Source organism: Schistocerca serialis, chromosome 5 (genome assembly GCF_023864345.2).
Source record: "Schistocerca serialis cubense isolate TAMUIC-IGC-003099 chromosome 5, iqSchSeri2.2, whole genome shotgun sequence".
Taxonomy (NCBI): domain Eukaryota; kingdom Metazoa; phylum Arthropoda; class Insecta; order Orthoptera; family Acrididae; genus Schistocerca; species Schistocerca serialis.
The window spans coordinates 28188201-28210352 of NC_064642.1; the positions used below are offsets into that span (position 1 = coordinate 28188201).

General features: G+C 38.7%; 1 protein-coding gene across 4 annotated transcripts in view; it reads left to right on the forward strand.

Moving 5' to 3' along the window:
• Positions 1-22152, forward strand: part of LOC126480699 (protein O-mannosyl-transferase 2) — a 195894-nt gene that overhangs the window by 130426 nt on the left and 43316 nt on the right. For all 4 annotated transcript variants that reach the window (XM_050103940.1, XM_050103941.1, XM_050103942.1 and 1 more), the window contains one exon: positions 9996-10078. In XM_050103940.1, coding sequence (XP_049959897.1) covers positions 9996-10078 — 83 coding nt within the window. The remainder of the gene's footprint in view (positions 1-9995; positions 10079-22152) is intronic.

The window sequence follows — 22152 nt, forward strand, 5'->3', positions numbered from 1 at the left end:
ATTGAGCAGCAGCTCCATGACAACAAACCACCAGCCCACAATTTATGGGAATTGTTTGATGTGTCCATAGACATCTGGTGCCCCATACCTAAGGACTTATTGAATGCATTCCTTGTAGAATTGCTGCTGTATTGTGTTCCAAAAGTAGAGCAACACACTATTAAATAGGTGGTCATAATGTTTTTGCTCCATAGTGTATATACCAGTGCTGTATATGCTGCCTATGTACGGTATTGTGTAGTCTGATTTTGCCAAATATCGATTCCCATTATTTTTATTTGGTGAATTTATTGTTCTAGAATGGAGTTAAATAATAGGAAGATTCCTAACTTTTTCCCTGAATAATACACTAATGTTTGTGAAAGTTACAACAGTAACAAGAATACATGTGACTAGAAGGTGCTTTGTACTACTCATATATACTTCCTTTTTAATTTTAGTGTATTTTTGTGTACAGCCAGCACTAAATTAGTAGCTTATTTGTTATTACTGAGTTGCACAAACAAGTCGGGGAGTCTCTTAACACTTATCTTGTGGAGGTGACAGGTAAAATTTCTGTGATGGAAACACACTCTCATCATTGACAACTGGCAGTACACAGACAATCAGGATTATGTAAATCTACATGTTCTCTAATTAACAGAATTTAGTATGGTGTGATAGCATCACATGCCTGCCAACTCCCCCCCCCCCCCCCCTCACATCCCCTTCCCAGGCTGCCTTCAAAACTGCTACTGTACGGCCACAACTGTGAGTTCTTTGACTGCTGTGGGAGAAGGCTCATCACACTACACACTAGAACACATTAAATACACACATCAAAAAAAGTTTAGCATCACCTTGGTTCTGAGAGTCAGCCCTTTAGAGGTGGTGGTCCAGATTGCTGTACACAGCAGTACCTCTAATACACAGTAGCATGTCCTCTTGCATTGATGCCTGCCTGTATTAGCTGTGACATCCTATCGACAACTTCATCAAGGCACTGTTGGTCCAGATTGTCCCACTCCTCAACAGAGATTCGACATAGATCCCTCAGAGAGGTTGGTGGGTCACATTATCCGTAAACAACTCTTTTCAATCTATCCCAGGCATGTTCGATAGTGTTCATGTCTGGAGAAAATGCTGTACACTCTAGTCAAGCGATGTTGTTTTCCTGAAGGAAGTCATTCACAAGATGTGCATGACGGGGGTGCGAATAGTTGTCCATGAATAAATATGCCTCGCCAATATGGTAGCACTATCAGTTGGAGGATGACATTCACGTATCGTACAGCCATTACAGCGCCTTCCGTGACCACCAGCGGCGTACGTCACCCCCACATAATGCCACCCCAAAACAGTTGGGAACCTCCACCTTGCTGCACTCGCTGTACAGTGTGTGTAAGGCATTCAGTCTGACTGGGTTGCCTCCAAACACGTCTCTGACGATTGTCTGGATGAAGGCGTGTGGGACACTCATCAGTGAACAGAATGTGATGCCAATCCTGAGCGGTCCATTCGGCTTATTGTTGGGCCTCTCTGTACCGCGCTGCATGGTGTTGTGATTGCAAAGATGGACCTCACCATGAACATTGGGAGTGATCTTACCCATCATGTGGCCTATTGCGAACAGTTTGGGTCATAACACGACATCCTGTGGCTGCACGAAAAGCATTATTCAACATGGTGGAATTATTGTCAGGATTCCTCCAAGCCATAATTCATAGGTAGCGGTCATCCACTGCAGTAGTAACCCTTAGGCGGCCTGAGCAAGGCATGTCATAGACAGTTCCTGTCTCTCTGTATCTCCTCCATGACCAAACAACATTACTTTAGTTCACTATGAGACATCTGGACACTTCCCTTGTTGAGAGACCTTCCTGGCACAAAGTAACAATGTGGACAAGATCGAACTGTGGTATTGACTGTCTAGGCATGGTTGAGCTACAGACAGCACAAGCTGTGTACTTCCTTCCTGGTGGAATGACTGGAACTGATCGGCTGTCGGACCCCCCCCTCTGTCTAATAGGCGCTGCTCGTGCACGGTCGTTTTCATGTTTGGTTTGGTTTAGTGATATCTCTGAACAGTCAAAGGGACTGTGTCTGTGATACAATATCCACAGCCAACGTCTATCTTAAGGAGTTCTGGGGACCAGGGTGATGCAAACCTTTTTCTGATGTGTGCATAAGTTCACTTTATTACGTAAATGAATAAAAGATTTATTTAACTTTGACACAGATCTTTTCCATATGATTGCTTGATAAGTTACAACTGTTATTGACTATTAAAGCATCACTTGATGCACAGCTTAACAAACAATTCTCTTGCTTACAATATTCCACATGTAAATGAACAAGTCTATCAGACACTTAACTATCACATTGGTCCTATACTATGATGTTGACTCCTTCATATGAGTGCACGAACTGGGCAGAGCTCTGGCTGGCTCAACAGTACCTTGACCTCAGTGTGAGGGTGCCACTGTGTTGAGAGGGGAGGCATGGTCTTCTAGGTCATCTCCCATATCTCACTGCAGATTGCGGTGAGCCCTTGCTAATGTCTGTGGTATCAATTCGCATTGCCAACTTCGGTGAGGCAATGCGATCTCCCCCCCCCCCCCCTGTAACCTCCATCGTCATCGTGTAGGGCAGGTGCATGTGACAATGGCAAGGTGGAAGACTAGACATGGATGCAAATGAGGGGGCAGGGATAGGGACTGTGGCAGATGGTGTCTCCCTACCTGCATCCCGGTATCCACTGTGAGGGCATCCAGGAACACCAGCAGAGAAACCAGACACAGGGTGCACAGCCACATTTAGGGATGTAGGTGCTGTGGGCAGCTGGAAGGGCAGTGATCTGCTGGAGCAGTGTGATGATCTTCCGGGTGTGACTCATCCGTGGACATTGGTTTGGGCAAATGGAAAGGTGCCGGCACTGGTGATGTCGCAGTGGCAGTGGCTATGCATCAATCTCCGTGGGCACTACAGGGGAAGGTGTCCACGTGTCCATCGCGACTGCCAGAGAGATAGCTGCGACTACAGATGAGGACCCCAGCAACATATTGCATCTGTGGACAAACATTCTGCAGTAGTGGCACCACAGTAGCCCAGCAGAACAGTGCATGACATAAAATTACTTTGGTTATAACTCTATGCTCCCAATGCTGTTGCTTGCCAAGACTTTGTAAAAGACTTCATCCTGTGGCTGAAACTTTGTCTGACCTGGTGAAATGAACTGTTTCTGTGGCGGCCGCAGGAGATGTAACAGGCCACACTGCCTTTGACCAGGTAACAATTCTGCTGACAACATTTCATCACGTGGCAAGAACTGGTGGGAGTAGAGAAAAATTTTTCAGTGTCGTATTCCATGTGTTGGAAGAATGGTGTTTCTCCATGTAACCTCTGAACATTCGAACAAACCATTCAGATACACTATTTGATTGTGGGTGAAAAGGTGCAGTGGTCACATAGCATGTGTGCTATTGGTAGCACAAAGCTGTTGGAAATTAGGTGACCTGAATTGTGACCTCAGGAAGACCTTCATGACAAAAAATAGAAGACAGAGCCAATACCGTACTTGCAGTAGTGGTGGATATCATGGGGACAACAAAAGAAAACTTATACTGTAAGCATTAATCCCTAACACCCATCGCTGGTTCCAGAATGTATCCACAAAATCTGTATGAATGCACTGCCATGGTCTAGACGGACATGGCCACTCAAAAAATCGTTACAGCAGAACTGACTGATTGTCTGCAGAAGCTTCACAGCAAGCAGTCATTTGCACAATCTGAGAGCCCATTCCCTGCCAAGTACAATTATGGTGAGAAAGTTGCTTTGCGCGAACTATGCTTCAATGACCTTGGTGCAGGGTTGAGCAATCACAAACCAGACATCGCCAATCTCTGTATGCAAGATCGGAACACTGACTGCATGGAAATCATTTGACGATGTGAAAAACATCCTCACACCACAGGTTGGAGAATTTCTTTCGAACTGCATGGCCACCCACGGCTCACGTATTGCAAAAGAACCTGAAGAGCTTCGTCAGTCGAAAACATGTTTCCCCAGATGGATCAAACACTGTGTCGGTACCAACCAATTACCGAGACAACATGTCATCATTCAGATGTTGAGCAGTGGGCCATACTGATAATTAGACAAAATCAGAAAGCAGTGTTGCAATTTCTACGCTATCTGGTAAGATTGAACAGGGCCATCAAAGGCCAGTGATCTGTCAGTAGATAGAACATCCTACTGTACAAATACTGTCAGAATTTTGTAACACCATAGATAATGGCAAGCACCTCCTTTTCAAGCTGACTGTAGTTACACTGTGGTTTGTGTTTTCAAAGCAAAAGCAACAGGTCTGTCAGGAGAACTGATCTTATGGGGGAGCACCGCTCTGATCCCTTAAGCAGAAGCATCCACAGCTGACATGAGAGGCTTAGCTGGGTCAAAGTGAATCAAACATCTACAACTTAACAGTGCCTCTTTCAATTGCTAAAATGCATCTGGTATTCTTTGGATCACATGAAACGAACATTTTTCCAGTGCAGCCGGCTAAGCAGAGCAGCAATTTGCTCAGCATTAGGAATAAATTTTATATAATAGATAAGTTTACTCATGACCAAATGTAGCTCCTTAATGTTACAGGTTGCTGGCAGACCTAATCGCAGTCTTGTGTGTTGCAGTTCTAAATAGTTCAATTCTTCCTGAAAAAAGGAGCAGTTTTCCATGTTGCACTCTAAGCCAGCTGCAGAAATAACCTGAAACCAGCATTCTAAATTTACTAAATGTTCAGCGTGACAACAATATCATCCAGATAATTAGTACAAAAAGAGACTTTCAGTATTAACTGTTCCAGGAACCATTGAAAAATTGCAGGAGCTGAAGCAATTTCAACTGGTAGTCTTCGAAACTAGAAAAACCTAAGTGAGTGTTTATCACAAAGTATTGCTTCAACTGTTCATCCAGCATTAACTGTATATATGCCTCTCACAAATCTATCTTTGAAAAGTACCTGCCCTGTCCCAGCCTGTCCATCAGCTCCTCTGAATGTAGAAGAGCAAAAGAATCCACTACTGTCTGTGGGTTTACTGTGCCTTAAAGTCTGCACATGAATGTAAACCACCTGAAGGCATCTTAAGAATGACTGAGGATGATGCCCATTGGCTTGTGGAAATGGGCTGAATAACACCATTCTCTTCCCATCTTTGCAGTTCCTGAGCAACTTGCTCACATAATGCATAGGGGACAGGTTACGCGTGAAAAACTGTGGCTGTGCATCGGCTTTTACAGTGATGTGAGCTTTAAGGACTTTAGCACTTCTTATCTTTTTCTTTCAGTGCCTACCCAGTCCAAACTGGATTGGTGATCTTGTTGGTTATTCTTTTCTTGTTGGTAGCAACATGGAATAGTTCTGTTGAAGGCATATTGAACCAGCATCTGAGGTTGTCAAACCAAGATATTCATCTTCTTCCAGGACCTCTTTTGCTGTTGATTTTCCCTTGACGCATTTTTCTGTAACAAATCATATCTATTATACTTAATATGTCATAGATATTGCAACTTTTGGCATTTCACTCTCTTGATTAATTTAAGTGTTGTGTTCAGTCTTCTCAAAAGCCTACATTTATCACTCTCTGGGTCCAAGGTGTTCTCACCACCTATTAAGTCACAGTTCAAAAACCTCCAGCTTCTTCATGTTTTTCATTTAAGATCCATGTCTTTACCCCATATAGGAGGATGGAGTATACGAAGCAGTGCAAAAGTCTGGTTTTTGTCTTTAGAGTTAGGTTATGGCTTTTGAAGACAGCACTCATTTTCCAAAACACAGTTCTTACTTTCTTGATATAGTCTTTATTTCTTGCAAGTTATCCCAATTTTCATTTATTATGGTTCCAATGTATGTATATTGTTTTACCCTTTCCATAGTTCTTTGGTTTATGACCAAGTTTATTCCTGGAATATTTTCCTTACTTACGACTATGAGTTTTGTCTTAGTGATGTTTATTTAAAGCTCATACTGACTGCTGGCTTGTAAAATTCTATCCATTAATTATTGTAACACTTGAATAGTGTCAGAAAAAACAATAGTATCATCAGCATAGCCAATGTTGTTTAATCTTATTCCCTTTATCAAAATTTCTTCTTCTACTTCTTCCATGGCTTCCCTAAATGTGAATTTGAGTATATGTTAAATAGTATGGATGAAAAGATACATTCCTGTCTTACTCCCATGAGAATTTTGACAGCTTCAGTGTGGTCTCCATCAATATGCATCACTACTGTTTGATTCCAGTAAAGGTTCTTGATGATTCCCAGATCTCTCTCTACCTTTTCAATATTTCTCAAAATCTCCATCAATTTGTCATGTTTTGCTCTATCACAAGCCTTCTGTTAATCTATTAGGCTAGCAAATACATTATTTTTATTTACATCTATCAATCAGTAGTTGAACACTGAACAAGGCTTCTCTCACACCCACGGTATTGACAAACCCAAACTGATTAGGGGCTTTCTGTTCCTCACATAGCCTATATATTTTTCTGTGCATCACATTCAAAAGCAATTTCAAGATATGGGTCATTAGCTTATCACACAATAATCTCCACATTGTCTTGCATTTGGCTTTTTGAGCAGACTAATGAACTCTGATGTCAGCCACTCCAATGAAATGTTTCGAGTGTTCAATTTGTTGCATGTCTAGGGAACATGAGGTCAAAGACTCAGTAGTACCATCATTTTTTGAAGAATTATTGCATGGTACTTGTCACACAAAGCTGGTCCTTGGCCTGGTGAAATATGGCACATTTAGGTCCCTGATGAAGGGCCTGCTCTAAAAACATCCTGTGTGGAATGACTACTTTATAAGCTACCCTCTGCGTTCATTGGTGCCCTAAACTATCCACAGTGCACTCTTACAGTAGAGGCTGCCAGACTGTGATCATCATGGTAGCATGTAATATGCTTGTACCCATCAGAAATTGACAGTTTGATATGGGACTCATTCAAAAAAACTAGTTTACCAGTCAGTATAATGCAGACACTTGTTTCAAACATCAATCATTGTCACACCATTGTGCCTTGAACAAGCTGGAATGTCAAGGTATGGCAAACATACCCCAAAGACAAATCATTTTGCCTTCTTTTCACTCATTCACATATAAGTATTGGATCCTGTCACGGAGATGAGACATACACCACTCTGGTCATATGTTGTGGGCTTTGATGGCTGGTATTTACATCCTTGGTGATTTTAGTTATACGAATATCAGGCCATGATTTAAGATGTGTTTCTGTACCTAATGCTGGAAGCATCATCAGAGGCTGCACGGACTTTGATAATCGACTGAGTTTTTATAGTGTCTGAGGATGTCTACAGCACTAGGACATGAAACATTAGGTACAAAAACATGCCTTAGACCATGAGCTAATGCCCGTATAACTAAAATCACCAAGGCTACACCACTGTCTTTAACATTTCCACTTTGATAGTTTTTATCTAAGTGAGCTTATTGTAGCACTGATCTTTCCACTTGCAAAACTAAGGTTCCTGCTGGCTCTACATGTATGACATAGTGAAAAGAAAGTTCTGCATCCTGGTTTTGGATGGACCAATCGGGCCCCACCGGCTGCCGTGTCATCCTCTTCCATGGGCATCACTGGATAAAGTATGCAGAAGCACGTGGTCAGTACACCGGTCTACCAGTCATTATCAGGGTTCCTGACCTTGGAACCATTACTAATCACTCGAGTAGCTCCTTAGATGGCCTCATGAGGCTGAGCGCATCCCCTACCAAGGAAAAAATCCCAGGCACTACCGGGAATTGAACCCTGGTCTCCTACACGGTAGTCAGCTGTGCTGACCACTGATCTGTACTCTGATTAACAGATTGCAGTGGTTGTGGGGGGAGGGGGTGTTGCCGGAGAGCAGCCAGCCGCACTTCGCAAGGCACTGCACCTACATACAGAACAGGCATCGTAAGGACCCGCAGCGTTCGAGAAAGAACTACAAATAAAAGGTAGCAAGTTCCTACCATTTGTCTTGTTGAAATGTCAATCACAAAGTAATTTTAATCAGAGTATGGAGAGGTGGTCTTGTATATGACATGTGTCTGAAGTATTATTTATTCCTGGTACACTGCTCTAAATAATCTTCAAGTTTTGGTTCAGATGTACCATTCTCCTGAGTGTTGCATTTTTGCATACATTGGTGTAAATGTGGACATAATTTGCAGAAATGCTCATTAATGAATTATAAATAGCTGATTGTGTTTGAATACCAATATGTGCTCAAAATGGCCGTTCATATGCCGAGTTGTAGATATCAAGTATTATTCTACAAGTCAGCTCCTTTGTTTGCGTTCAATGCATGTAAATTTATTCTTTCAGATGCGTTTCTTCAATATGTATTCTGTGTTGGTAACTGAATTTTGATATATCTTTATTTAATTCACCATGTTAGCACAATAATGTTTATAGTAACATCAGTCAGAACTGTATATATTTCCTGTTGTCAGTGATGAACATTTCAAATTAGTGTTGCAGCACCATATTTGGCTACACAAAGTTAATTTTCACTATTCAAAAATTATATGAGGGTTGACTGAAAAGTAACGCCTCCACTTTTGTAACTCTTCAACAATTTCCAGCATTGGTATGGAGCAGGTACTGGCTTGTTCCGTAGGCTCTTCTCTACAGCTCCAGTTGGCGGGAAGCCTTAGCGTTGAACGGTTGTGTTGTTACAGTGTAAAGTGTGGAACCCTGTGCAGACAGTCGGTCGATGCAATTTAAGCAACGTGCAGTCATTGAATTCTTGACAGCAGAAGGTGTCACCCCAAATGAGATTCATCAGAGAAAGAAAGCAGTTTATGGTGATTGTGTTGATGTGAGTACTGTGCATTGTTGGGTGAGTAAGTTTAAAGATGTTGAGGCGAGAACATTTGACCTGCATGACAAACAGAGTTGGACAGACTGTGACAGCAACCACCGAATTTCACAACCAAAATGTTGACAGATTGATTCAGGATGATCACCGTATCCTCAGAGAGAAATTGCGAGCACAATTGGCATTTCACTAGAACGTGTGGGTTACATTATTGCTTTGCTTGGCTTTTGGAAGATCTGTGCATGATGGGTACCCTGGATGCTGACTCCTGAAATGGAAGTGCACAGACTTGAAATTTGCCAGGAACTCTTTTCGCGTTACGTTAATGAAGGTGATGCCTTTCTCCATTCAATTGTGACAGGAGACGAAACGTGGGTACACCATTATGGCCTAGGGATGAAAATCAGTCTATGGAATATCGACACAGACTGTCCCCAGAAAAAGAAGTTCAAGGTGCAGCCCTCAGCTGGAAAAATCATGGCCACAGTGTTCTGGGACGCAGATGGTGTTATCAGTGTGGATTTCCTTGATCATGGTACAACAATAATTTCAGAGTGTTACATCACAATGCTGCAAACTCTGAAACCACGGCTAACAAGGGTCCTAAAAGAAAAGGGAAATGTTTTCCTGTAGCATGACAATGCCAAACCACACACTTCACGTGCCACCACTGCAGAACTTCAGAGACTTAATCTCACCACCATACGGCATCCTCCATACAGTCCAGATCTAGCACCGTCTGACTTCTATCTGTTCCCAATAATGAAAGATGATCTGCGGGGACATCATTAAGCTTGTGATGAAGACGTTGGGAGAACTGTGAGACTGTGGTCGCAGAAACAGAGTGTCAACTTCTTCTGTGACAGCATCAGAAAACTTGTTCATCGTTGGCAGAAATGTATCCAATTGGCTGGTGATTATGTGGAAAAGTGAATATTGGTAATTAAAGATCACATTCTAAGGATTATTTCTGTGTTTGATTTATTAAAATATTCTCATCCAAACCCAATTATTGAAGGTGGAGGCATTACTTTTCATCCAACCCTCATATTTGTTTTTCTTTAAAATCTTCCTTGTCTTTGTTCAAGATTAAAACAATAACCAAACTGATTTATGTTTACAGCGGTAATGGTGATGGATTTTATAGTTCAGCATTCCAGTCACAGCTTGAAGGGAATTCACTGTACAACGCAAGTATGCCCAGAGGTAAATCTGTGAAATATATTTTGATCTGTCATAGTTTTGTTGAGTATGTTATATGTCAAAGCTTAAGCCCTCCCATAATGTGTAACTAAAATTACACATTATTAGCAGGCTCATTATTAGCCATTATGAATTACCTCGAAGAAAAGTTATTAGTGACAAGTTATTAGCAGGCAACTAATTGACTTACAACAGTTAATCAGTGTAGAAGAAACAAAATAGTTTCCAGTGTCTGAAATATTATCCTTTTACCTAAGGTCAGCATCCTAATACAAATTCTAATTCCTTTATAGTATGTCATAATTTCGAAATGAACTGACAGAAAGTCAAAAGAGACAGAGTGCATCTTCATTTATAGCAAGGAGCAGGTTAAGAATAATGTATTATGTAAATATGAATAACTGTTAGGAAAAAAAACGAAAAAAAAAGAAAAGAAATGACACACCCCGTTGCCCTTCTGCTGTAGACATTTAGTCCAGTGTATACTCCACTTGCATGTGACTATGAAGGTGGTAACACTACCTCTCATTTCCACAGGTTGTTATAATATTACTCCTATTCTCTACTTGAAAGCTAATAGTGGTGAAGATTATTGGATATTGTTCATTGTGGCATTTCCTATTCCATGAGGGAAATCGAACTCTTAAATCTTTTTCTCTTATTTTATCATGAAGATGATTTCTCCTTTTGTAGGTGGGCAGCAAGCAAATATTTTCACATTCTGAGGAGAAAGTTGCTGATTGAAATTTCATGAAAAGGTCCTGCCGCAGCGAAAATCACCTTTGTTGTAATGACTGCCACCTCAGTTCATGTATCATATCCGTGGCACTGTCTTCTATATTTAGTGATAATACAAAACATGCTGCCCTTCTTCAAACTTTGTTGATGTCCTCCGTCAGTGCTATCTGATGTGGATCCCATATCGCACAGCAGTACTCCAGAAGAGGACAGAGAAGTGTAGTGTAGGCAGTCTCTGTTGCATCTTCTAAGTGCTCTGCCAACAAATTACAGTCTTTGGTTTGCTTTCCCCACAGCAGTATTTATGTGATCTTTCCAGTTTAAATTATTCTTAATTGTAATCCCTAAGTATTTAGTTGAATTCACAGCCTTTACATTTGTTGATTTATTGTGTAACCAAAATTTAACACATTCCTTGTAGCAATCATGCGGATGACTTCACAGTTTTCATTATTTAGAGCCAACTGGCACTTTTCACATTATAAAAATATCTTCTCTGAATCATATTGCAATTGGTTCAGAACGTCTGGTGACTTCACGAGATGTTAAATGACACCACCATCAGCAAACAATCTAAGATGGCTGCTCAGGTACTTACATAGATCAGGAACAGCAGAGGGCCTATAACACTTCCTTGGGAAATGGCAGATATTACTTCTGTTTCACTCAGCTGCTTTCCATCATTTACTACGAACTGTGACCTTTCTGACAGTAAATCACAAATCCAGTTGCACAACCGATATGATACTCTGTAGGCACACAGTTTGATAAGATGTTGCTTGTGAAGAATAGTATCAGAAGCCTTCTGAAAATCTAAGAATATGAAATCAATTTCACATCCCCTGTCGATAGCACACATTACTTGTGAGAATAAAGAGCTACTTCTATTTCACAAGACCAATAATTTCTGAATCTGTGTTGGCTATTTGTCAATAATAAATTTTCTTTGAGGTAATTCATAATGTTTGAACACAATATATATTCCAAAATCCTACTGAAAATTGATTTTAGTGATATGGGCCTGTAATTCAGCAGATTACTCTTATTTCCTTTCTTGGGTATTGGTGTGGCTTGTTCAACTTTCCAGTCTTTAGGTACAGATGTTTTGATGAGCGAGCAGTTGTATATGACTGCTAACTATGGAGCTACTGTACCAGCCTAGTGTGAAAGGAACCTAACTAGTATACAGTCTAGACTGGTGGCCTTGCCTCTATTAAGTGATTTTAGTTGCTTCGCTACACCAAGGATATCAACTTCTAAGTTACTCATGTTGGCAGTTGTTCTTTATTTGCATTTTCAGCTGTTTACTTTGTCTTCTTTGGTGATGAATTTTGGAAGCCCTGCTTTTGTGGCACTCTAATCAGTACAATACCATTACCATCATACAATAAAAGTGTTGATTGCGTCTTGCCTCTGATGTACTTTAATTATGACCAGAATGTCTTTGGGTTTTCTGCAAGGTTTTGAGATATAGGTTCATTGTGGAAGCTATTAAAAGCATATCACAGTGAAGATCATCGTAAATTTCAATTTGTGTAAAATTTCACCAATCTTGAGGATTTTGTGTTCTTTTAAATTTGGCTTGCTGTTTTTGTAGCATGGGGAATCAGTGCCATTTCTTATTAATTTATTTGCTATATATCTCTCAAATGGCATCGATACTGTTTCTTTGAATCTAAACCACATCTCAGCTTCACTTACATAGCAGATTGGAAGAAGTGGTAATTGTTTCTTGGGAAAGCATCAAGTGAATTTTTATTTGATTTTTTAAAGAGATATATTTTGCAGGGTCATTTGATGGTCTTGGATGTTACAATATTATGTCTTGTCAGAACAACCTTGTGGTCACTGATTTTTTTATCTATCATGATGCTTCATATTTGCTCAGAATTGTTTGTTGCTCAACCATTTGTTGCAACAGCTACTTCAGCCCTGTTTCTTAAGTGGGGTTGATCAGCTGGTATTGGAAGCACATACACATCATTCCTTATGAGCCCCCAAAGATAAAAAATTGCAAGGCATCAGAGTTGGTGAACGTGGAGGCCATGCAAAATAAGCTCTGTGATCTGGCCCCTTGCAGCCAATCCAGCGGTCAGTTACAATGTCGTTTAAGAAATCATGTACCAAGTTATGCTCGTGAGGTGGCAGGACATTTTGCTCCCAAATAAAGTTCTGTGCTTCAGCTTCTTAGAGTTCAGGAAAGAGCAATAAGGTAAGAAACACCAGTTACTGTTGCTTCATCAAAAAGAAAGATCTATAAACTTTCCACCAGGATATAACACAAAAAAAATTCAGTTTAGGGATGTTTTGTTCCCCCTATAACATCTCATGACGATTTGCTGACTCTCAGATGTGTACTTTGTGTTCACATTTCCACTGTGGTGAAACGTTGATTGACCACTGAAGATAACATGATTCAGAAAATCTTCATTGTTATGGAGCAACATTTTGTTTGCCAAGTTGGCACATAAACCATAGTCTGTAGGCTTTGGAGCTTGTAACAACTGCAAACGATAAGGACACAGTTGTATGTGTCTCCACACAGGTATCACTGCAATCATTAATTCATGACTAGCCTTCAGAACTGATTTCTTGGGGCTATGTGAAAGACTCTCTTTCTTGTTCAACACATTCTTCAATCACCCTTGATAATCCTGTACTCTTCCCTTTGCAAAACCATCTATGGATGTCATTATCACAACAGAACTTAATATGGAACACATGTTGCACTGTAACAACAAATTCTGTCCTTTGCAACATGTAAAACACAAAAAGCTTTCCATTCGATAGTCGCCATCATTGATACTAGTGGTTTCCAAAAGAAGACAGCTGTCTCACTGGGGGCCAAAACCCACAATAACCCTGGGTTTGGTGTGCACCGCCGGTGGGGTGGGTGGACTGCTGTGGCCTGTTGTGGGGTTGTGTACCACTGTGGGCTATGGTGGGACAAAGCTTCTGCATCGTTTTTAGGTCCCCAGTTCAATACACAGTACACAATGTATTATGTGGAATTGTGGGAGGATGTCTAATTGGCACTTATTTTATCGATGGCAATCTAAATGGTGCAATTTATGCCTATTTCTTAATTAATGTTTTACCAATTCTACTACAAGATATACCACTTCATGACAGAATGGTGATGTACTTTGAATGTGATGGATGTCCAGCGCATAGCACATGTGCAATTGAAGCGGTATTAAATAGGACATTTAATGACAGGTGGATTGGTTGTAGAAGCACCATACTATGGCCTGCATATTCACCAGACCTTATATCTCCAGACTTCTTTCTTTGGGGAAAATTGAAAGATATTTGTTATTGTGAGCCACCGACAATGCCTGAAAACATGTCAGTGCATTGTCAATGCAAGTGCGACAATTATTGAAGGTGATTTACTCGCTGTTGAGAGGAATTTCATTGCGTGTATTGGCAAATGCACTGAAGTTGGACATCATTTTGAACACATTTATTACATTAATGAGGTTATTATGGTTGCTCAAGCAATAACAGCATGTATTCCCATAATTTATGATAAGGTCACTAAAGTAAATGTATCAAATTGGAACAACAGAAATAAAGTCCAAACATAACTACTTTTTGTGTTTTAATTTAGAAAATCACATTGTACCCAAGTGTTCATCTAAATGGGTGAGACATATTATAACTGTTGGAATATTACAGCGCTACCCATCAGAAAGTGAAACAAATGTTCCAAATCAAACATTCATATTTATTTATGTACTGTATGAATATGTAATAGAAATTGGGACTACCTACTTTAAAAAAATGCTGTTTCTATCACTCCGACCTATGACAGTGCCATCTAGTGGGCCATCCATAGCACCATCTGTTTTCCCTCATCATGCTCAAACAGATTTGTTCTTCTTGTTTTTTCGTTTGATTCTAATTTCATGAAATATTTGGCCCAGTCACTATCAATGGACCACCCTGTATATATTGATTGTACTCACATTTTTAATTAGTCTTTTCTGTTTTGGAAATTTGAAAATTGCAGTTTCTGTCTGTGCAAACATTACCAACTGTAAGGGTATATGTAGGTGTTAGATTTTGAAAATTTGAAAACTGAAGTTTCTGTACGTGCAAACATTACCAACTTTAAAACTTCCTGGCAGATTAAAACTGTGTGCCCGACCGAGACTCGAACTCGGGACCTTTGCCTTTCGCGGGCAAGTGCTCTGTGTTGGACCATGTTGTCGCATGCCCATCACTTCTGCTTTGGACTTCACTACGAGAAGGTCATGCTTACTTGCATCACAATGGTCACTGTTTCTCTTAAGTGACAAGCTGTTGTGGAATTCTTAGAGCTCTATAAAGATTCAGTCCAGCTCACAGTTTTAATCTGCCAGGAAGTTTCATATCAGCGCACACTCTGCTGCAGAGTGAAAATCTCATTCAAAATTTCAGATGTTTGTGGGATACTTCTGACAAGCAGTATTGCAACAGGGATGCCAGAAACCCTGCACTAAATATCATTGCAGAGAAACTGAAAACAGTTGCAGATATCTGCAACACAGATGAAGGAAATGAGCCATGTTACATGCAGGAAAAGATGTGTTACTGATACCATAAACAAACAGGGCAAAGTCATTACTTTCAGGTTGAGGGGAGCCGGGGGCGGAGGGGGGGGGGGGGGGGGGAAGGGGGGGGGGACAGCTGAGATATATAGGTGGGCCGTTGGCTTACAACTACAAGAACTGAATGATATTCACAGATGAATTTCAGAAAAATTAATATCTGATGTTATTTTTATGGAAAATCAGGAAAGCTCACTGTACCATCATCAGTAGTGAATTTAAGTATACCATCCTGTGAGTTAACTGTTGCCTTCACCACCACCACCACCATCATCATCATCATCATCATCACCCACATCATCAGGCAAGTACAGAATCAGTTGTTCCAGAAGTATATGCAATTCAGCCGTTCAACATTGTTTCAAATATACACAGGTCTGCTGCACAATGTGAAGCAGAAGAATGAGAATCTGAAAACAGTGCTTATACTGTAAATGAATTCAATGTATTTAAGAACACTGGTACACAATAAAGTGTCTTTGCACGTTAATTAAATTCTGTGTAAGCGATTTACATTCACAGAAAGTGATTTCTTTCTCCTTGTGTAGTTCCTCTGAACTGCACATATTGATTTGCATGCTTCAGGGATTGCAGTACTGTATTTAACATCTGCATTGTCTCTTCAGTAGCCAAAAATGACGCTGTTCCGTTTCAAAATCAGTGGAGAGTCCAAGTACAGCAGTGTAATACAACTGTCCCAATCTGTTGTAATATAATGCAGAACTTGACAATATCCAGTTTTTTCAGTAGCGTTGTATGACTAAACTGTCTTCCTGTAAGTAACCAGGTTTTGGCCCGCATCATTATATTTCTCATGTGAGGTGTTTCAAGCAATCCTACTAGAGCAGTGCCAACTTTCTTTTGTTACAATGGTAAAATGTAAAATGTGATTTATTAGTCTCATTACATACATTGTACAGATCATATGATCTGTTGTACAGGAGACACATCAAGTTTAGCAAATATATAATGTATAATGATTTACAGAAATTCTTTTTACACTATTTTAAGAATAATGCCAATAAATGCAACACTAAAATATTGTACAGAGACAACACTGAAATATTAACTATAGATTTTAATTGTTCAAAGTGTCAGACTGTCTTCCATGAATTCTTCAATGGTGTGGTAACATCTCTCTATTAAAATATTTTGGAGTAAACTTTTCAGCAAACCAAGGCCCATTGTTAATAAGTTTCTTTCTTTTAATTTGTTATATATTTTTAGCCCCATGTACAGTGGTGTCTGAGCATAAGGCTTTAAGTGATGTGAGGGAAATTTGAAGTTTTCCTTGTGACGAGTACCATAGCTATGCTTAAAATGGAACTTTTAAGATTACGTTGATTATTAAATACAAAAATCAAAATTTCAAAAATATGCAATGAAGTAATCATTAGTGTTTTTAATTTCTTGAACAATGGGCAACATGACTCATTTTTGTGGGCAGCACACATTTCTAATGATTTCCTTCAGAAGGATTAGTAGCCTTGTACTGCTTCTAGAGTTTCCCCAGAAAATTATCCCATACCAAATAACATTCAAAATAACTGTGGTAGACTGTCTTTTTTGTGTCCATATGAGTGTCATCAGATAAAATAAACATTGCAAAAGCTAGGGAATTTAATTTATGTGCCAGGAAGTCTATATGTGTCTTCCAGTTTAAGCTTTTATCGAGGTTTAGGCCTAAGAATTTAAAATGGCTCACTTCTGTCATCAGTTGATTATTATGGGCTATTTGTACAGGACATATTGCTGATGATTTAGAGACAAATTGCTTTATCTGGGACTTGGTGACATTGAGCTTAAGTCCATTTATATGGAACCAGGATTCCAGTTTCCCCAGAACATTTTCTATACTATCTGGAATTTTTTCTATTATATTATTTTCTATCAGGACTGAGGTGTCATCTGCAAACAAGACTGAATGAGCATCGATATTTAATGCTAAATCATTTATATACAACAAGAACAGGTGAGGACCCAGTGTTGAACCCTGTGGAACTCCTTGGGAAATTTTTTCCATTTGAAATGGTAGTTAACTGAATTTTATGTTAAAATAACTCTTTGTTTCCTTTCTGTCAGATAAGGAGTTGAACCACTGTAATACAGTATCTTCGATCCCATAGCTCTTCAGTTTGTGAAGTAATAATGAGTTGTTCACTGAGTCAAAGGCTTTCATTAGATCACAGAATATTCCTGAGACTTTTGTACCCTGGTCTAGTGATTTGCTTATGTTTTCTGTAAATGGTGCTGTTTCCTCTTTGAAAACCAAACTGATTTTTACAAATAATGTCATTTACTGTTTTCTAGTTGTTTTGCCACAAGTTTTTCAAATATTTTCAATATTTTAAACAAGAAGGAGAGAGACAGAGCGGTAGTTTCCCATATCTTCTGATGATCACTTTTTAAATAATGGATTAATCTCTGCATATTTTAGGACAGCTGGAAAGTACCCATATTCAAAGGACTGGTTTACAATAACAGTCCGTGGGTATGAAATAATATGGCGTTCTGCCTTGATTGCCGTGGAAGGTATTCCATCCCATCCGGTTGAATATTTGTTTTTTAATGATAATATTGTATCTTCCTCATCTTTCTGAATGATTTGTCTGAATTTTTTAAATAAATGCCTGAAAATTATGTTTCCTGATGTGCTGTCAAGCCTGCGTCAGATTTTGCTATATTGGCAAAGAAATCATTGAAGCAGTTTGACACTTGAACATGATTTACAATAATATCACTCTGAAACCTAATTTGAGAAATTTCTTGTCTTTTAACATTGACTCCCAACTCTGATATCACAACAGACCAGACTGTCTTTGCTTTATTTCTTTGTTTGTTTACGAATATACTATTTGCCAGTTCTTTTGCTTCCAGTATCACTTTTTTGAATATAGTCTTATGGTGCTTAACATAAGTTACAAAATTAGGGTTTCTATTTACTTTGAGCTCATTGTGCAGCTGTCTTTTTCTGGCACTTGAAATTTTTATGCCTGGTGTAATCTAATTTCGTTGATTCCTGACTCTCTTTTGATAAAATATTGGGGGAAATGTTTCATTGAATAACCTAAAAAAACAATTTAAGATGCATGGCATGTGCACGTCTTCTCGACAGAAGCAAAGCACTGACTGGCAAAATCAGGCCCTACATCAGGCCGTGTGGGTGCCACACATGACTGCTTGGTCCACTGTTGAGCTGATAGCTCAGGTCATCTGAAGCTGACTTAAAGGTTCTTTCAGCTCCCTGCCAGAGGAGTAGAATTATCACAGAAGTGATTCACAATTCCTGATCAGTAAGCAAGATTGAGCCATGTTCCTAACTGAACATATGTCAAATTTCCTATTGCTTCATGACAGCATATGTTCTTCGTAGCATCTGCTCTCATTCTGTTTTTGAATTTGTATGATGAGTGAGCATTTGATTACTGTCCAGTACCATAGATGCCAGGTTACAGTCTTCTCTCTTTCATCTGTCTAGAATTCAAGCAAATTAGTGTGCATGGTCTATACATTAATATTTTTTTTAAAGACATCTTGTGAATTGTTACTGAAAATTAGCACATAATTCATATGAATGGCAACTATTAAAATTTTATTGGTGCCATTAGCTGTAAAATTGTAGTTTATTCTCTACTGGTTTCGATTGTTACAATCATCTTTGCAGGTGAAAAAGAGTATGCATTGCAGTTTTGGCTACTGGAAAAGAGAATGCAGTCAGTTTTTCCTGTAAAGATGATTGTATGATCAAAACAGGAGCAGAATAAAATACAGTTGTACAGCTGATGACACAAATATTTTTTTTTAATTATCCTAACAGCTGTAGACAGTTGCCTACGAAAAGCTCTATTAACTGTTAAAATATCTGAACTTTGAGATTTGTAGTAGAGACAGGACAAGGTGTTGATTTTTTTTAGGTTTAGATTCAACAGTGTTCTGTCTAATTTCAGTTTCAGCACCAGCTGCTCTGCTTCAATTCATACATTGCATTTTTTAGTCTTTTAATATGTAATCTTGTACTGTTACTGGAACTGACAGCCCTTCAGAAATTAGGACGCATCATCACCATCATCATTATCATACACTCCATTCCGATGAATTATGTACTTTAACAGTATATTGGAAGTAGGATAAGTCAAATTTGAGAGGGAGGGGGGGGGGGGGGGGGGGAAATAAAGAAAAATTTCAATTTACAAATTACAGTAACATACAAATGTCAAACAACACAAAATTAAATGGTATAAATTGTCCATTACTACAAATTTACAAATACTGTGTTTTATAATTCAGTAATTATTCATTTCTGACTAAAAGCGCTCTTACTTCAGAAATAACTGAAGGTTATGTATAAAGAAATTTTCGTGTCCTTGCAGTTTTAACTCAGTAATTAGGTGTTGAATAATTTTTACTGTTATATATGAAACACTTTTTGGTGCTGCACTGTTCTACTACCTTGAAACATATGGATCTTACAGGTATTTCTTGTGTGGTTATGCATATGTTTATGTTATTGTAGTTCCCCACTTCTCTTAAAAGGTACTCATTTGTAAAGAGAACAGATTCATGTCTGTAAATGATTGGAAAGCTTATTATTTTCAACTGTGTGAAATGTGTTCTGCATGTTTCAAGTTTCTTTAAGTTGCAAATAGTCTTGACAGCTGTCTTAGTCCTTACTGAAGTAATAAATCATAGTACGCATGATATTTCAGACTCACAATAGTCCATTCTAGACTTTGGTTCAGCACAAAGACCATAACAAACTTTTGAAAGATTTGTTTCAGGAGGTTTCACATGAGAGTCCCATTCTAAATTGTTTTGTCACCATATTCCAGAACATGAATTTCACTAACTGATTTCTGTAAAGTATTTTTAAGACATAGTATTGCATCAAATGCTTGCAGATATAGGGAAGAGTGGAATATTATGGAAACAGTTTTTTCTTATGTTAGTATACTGAAGAACATGTACACCAGTGTTGCAGTTTGCATTACACTTCATCAGGATAATGAGGAATTTAATACTGAAAGAGCAAAACAAAGCTCCACCATTCTGGCGTCAGATGGGCCAATTGGGAATGACTGACTATTGTGTCATCCTCAGTCGATGGCACCATTTAGATGTGGTGTAGAGGAGGCAGAAAGACTCCATGTCACAAAAGCTATTCCTATCAGTTCTAAAGGAAGTTTTCAGAATCTTAAACTGGGAATATGGAGGAGGAATGCATGTGAATAGAATATATCTGAATTATCTTTGTTTTGCTGATGACAATGGACTCATTTCCCCATGTGCAGATAAATTTCAACAGCCAATGGAGTATTTAATTGAAAAAACTTGAAAGGAAACCTGAAAATCATTTGCAATGAAACTAAAATAATATATAACCAACACACTGAACATAAAATAATACAAATTAGGAATGAAATCATAGAACCAGTGTATTATAAGTTTTACTATATAGGGAACTTAAGCACAGTGACTGGATGGTCAGAAAAAATAAACAGAAGAGTAAAAATGGCTTGTGTGTGTTTTTTTTGTGAACTTAATGATTTTTTTCAAAACTAAACTTGCAATATATCTCAATAGAAAAGTGATTTATTACATAAAACATGGACTTTAAATGCGAAAACAAGTAAAAAATTGAGGGTTGTTCAGTGAGTGGTGGAGAGATGGATGTTGGGAATTATTGGAAGAGACAGGAAAACAAACAAATGGATTATCATACAGACTGCAATGAAAGGCATAACTATGACTATAATGGAAATGAAGTGGGTGGACAGAACATGCAGCAAGGCAAATGGAGTAGATTGTAATGATTTTACATTCACACCACAAATTAATTTGCAAATGTGGTTACATGCTGAACAATTCTAATTTTTTTTAATATACAGATGTCAGTTACTAATTCCTACTCACCATCTTTTACACAGTACTATAATAGAAATTCTTCTGCAGAATAGAAGGAGTTGTCAAGAAGAAACTCTTTCACTTTGTTTTCAAATTTTACTTTGCTGTCTGTCAGACATTTTAATCACTGGGTAAGTATAAAAAATTTTAATTGCGGCATTGTTCATTCGTTTTTGTGCTAAAGGCAACATTAATATGGATTAATGAATGCCATTTTTGCTTCTGGAGTTGTGATTTTGTACATCATTATTCATTTTGAAACGTAGTGGATTGTTTAGAACAAACTTCATGAGTGAATAAATGCACTGTGAAGCAGCAGTCAGAGTGCCCAACTCCTTTAACAGATGTCTATAAGATGATCATAGGTGAGCACCACATATTATTCTTATAGCACATTTTTGCGCAATGAACATTTTCTTTCTTAAAGATGAGTTTCCCTGAACATTGTTCTGTATGACATTATTCAATGAAAATAAGCATATCAACTTACTGATTTGTGCCTCCCTATGATTTGCAATGATTCTGTGTGCAAATGTGGCTGAACTAAGTTGTTTTAGGAGTTCCAAAATGTGCTTTTTCTGGTTTAAATTCTAATCAATATGGACACCTAATAATTTTGAAGTATCCATCCTATTTATTATTGCCACACCAAGTGTTACACTTATCATTGTGAAGAACCCCTAGATGTGCAGAACTGAGTATGTTGTGTCTTTTGAAAATTAAGGGTGAGACCATATGCAGAAAACCAATCAATGATACTGCTAAGAATACTGTTTACCATTTCTACTGTTTCTGTACGTATGCTTGGACTGATTACAATACTAGTGTCATTTGCAAAAAGAA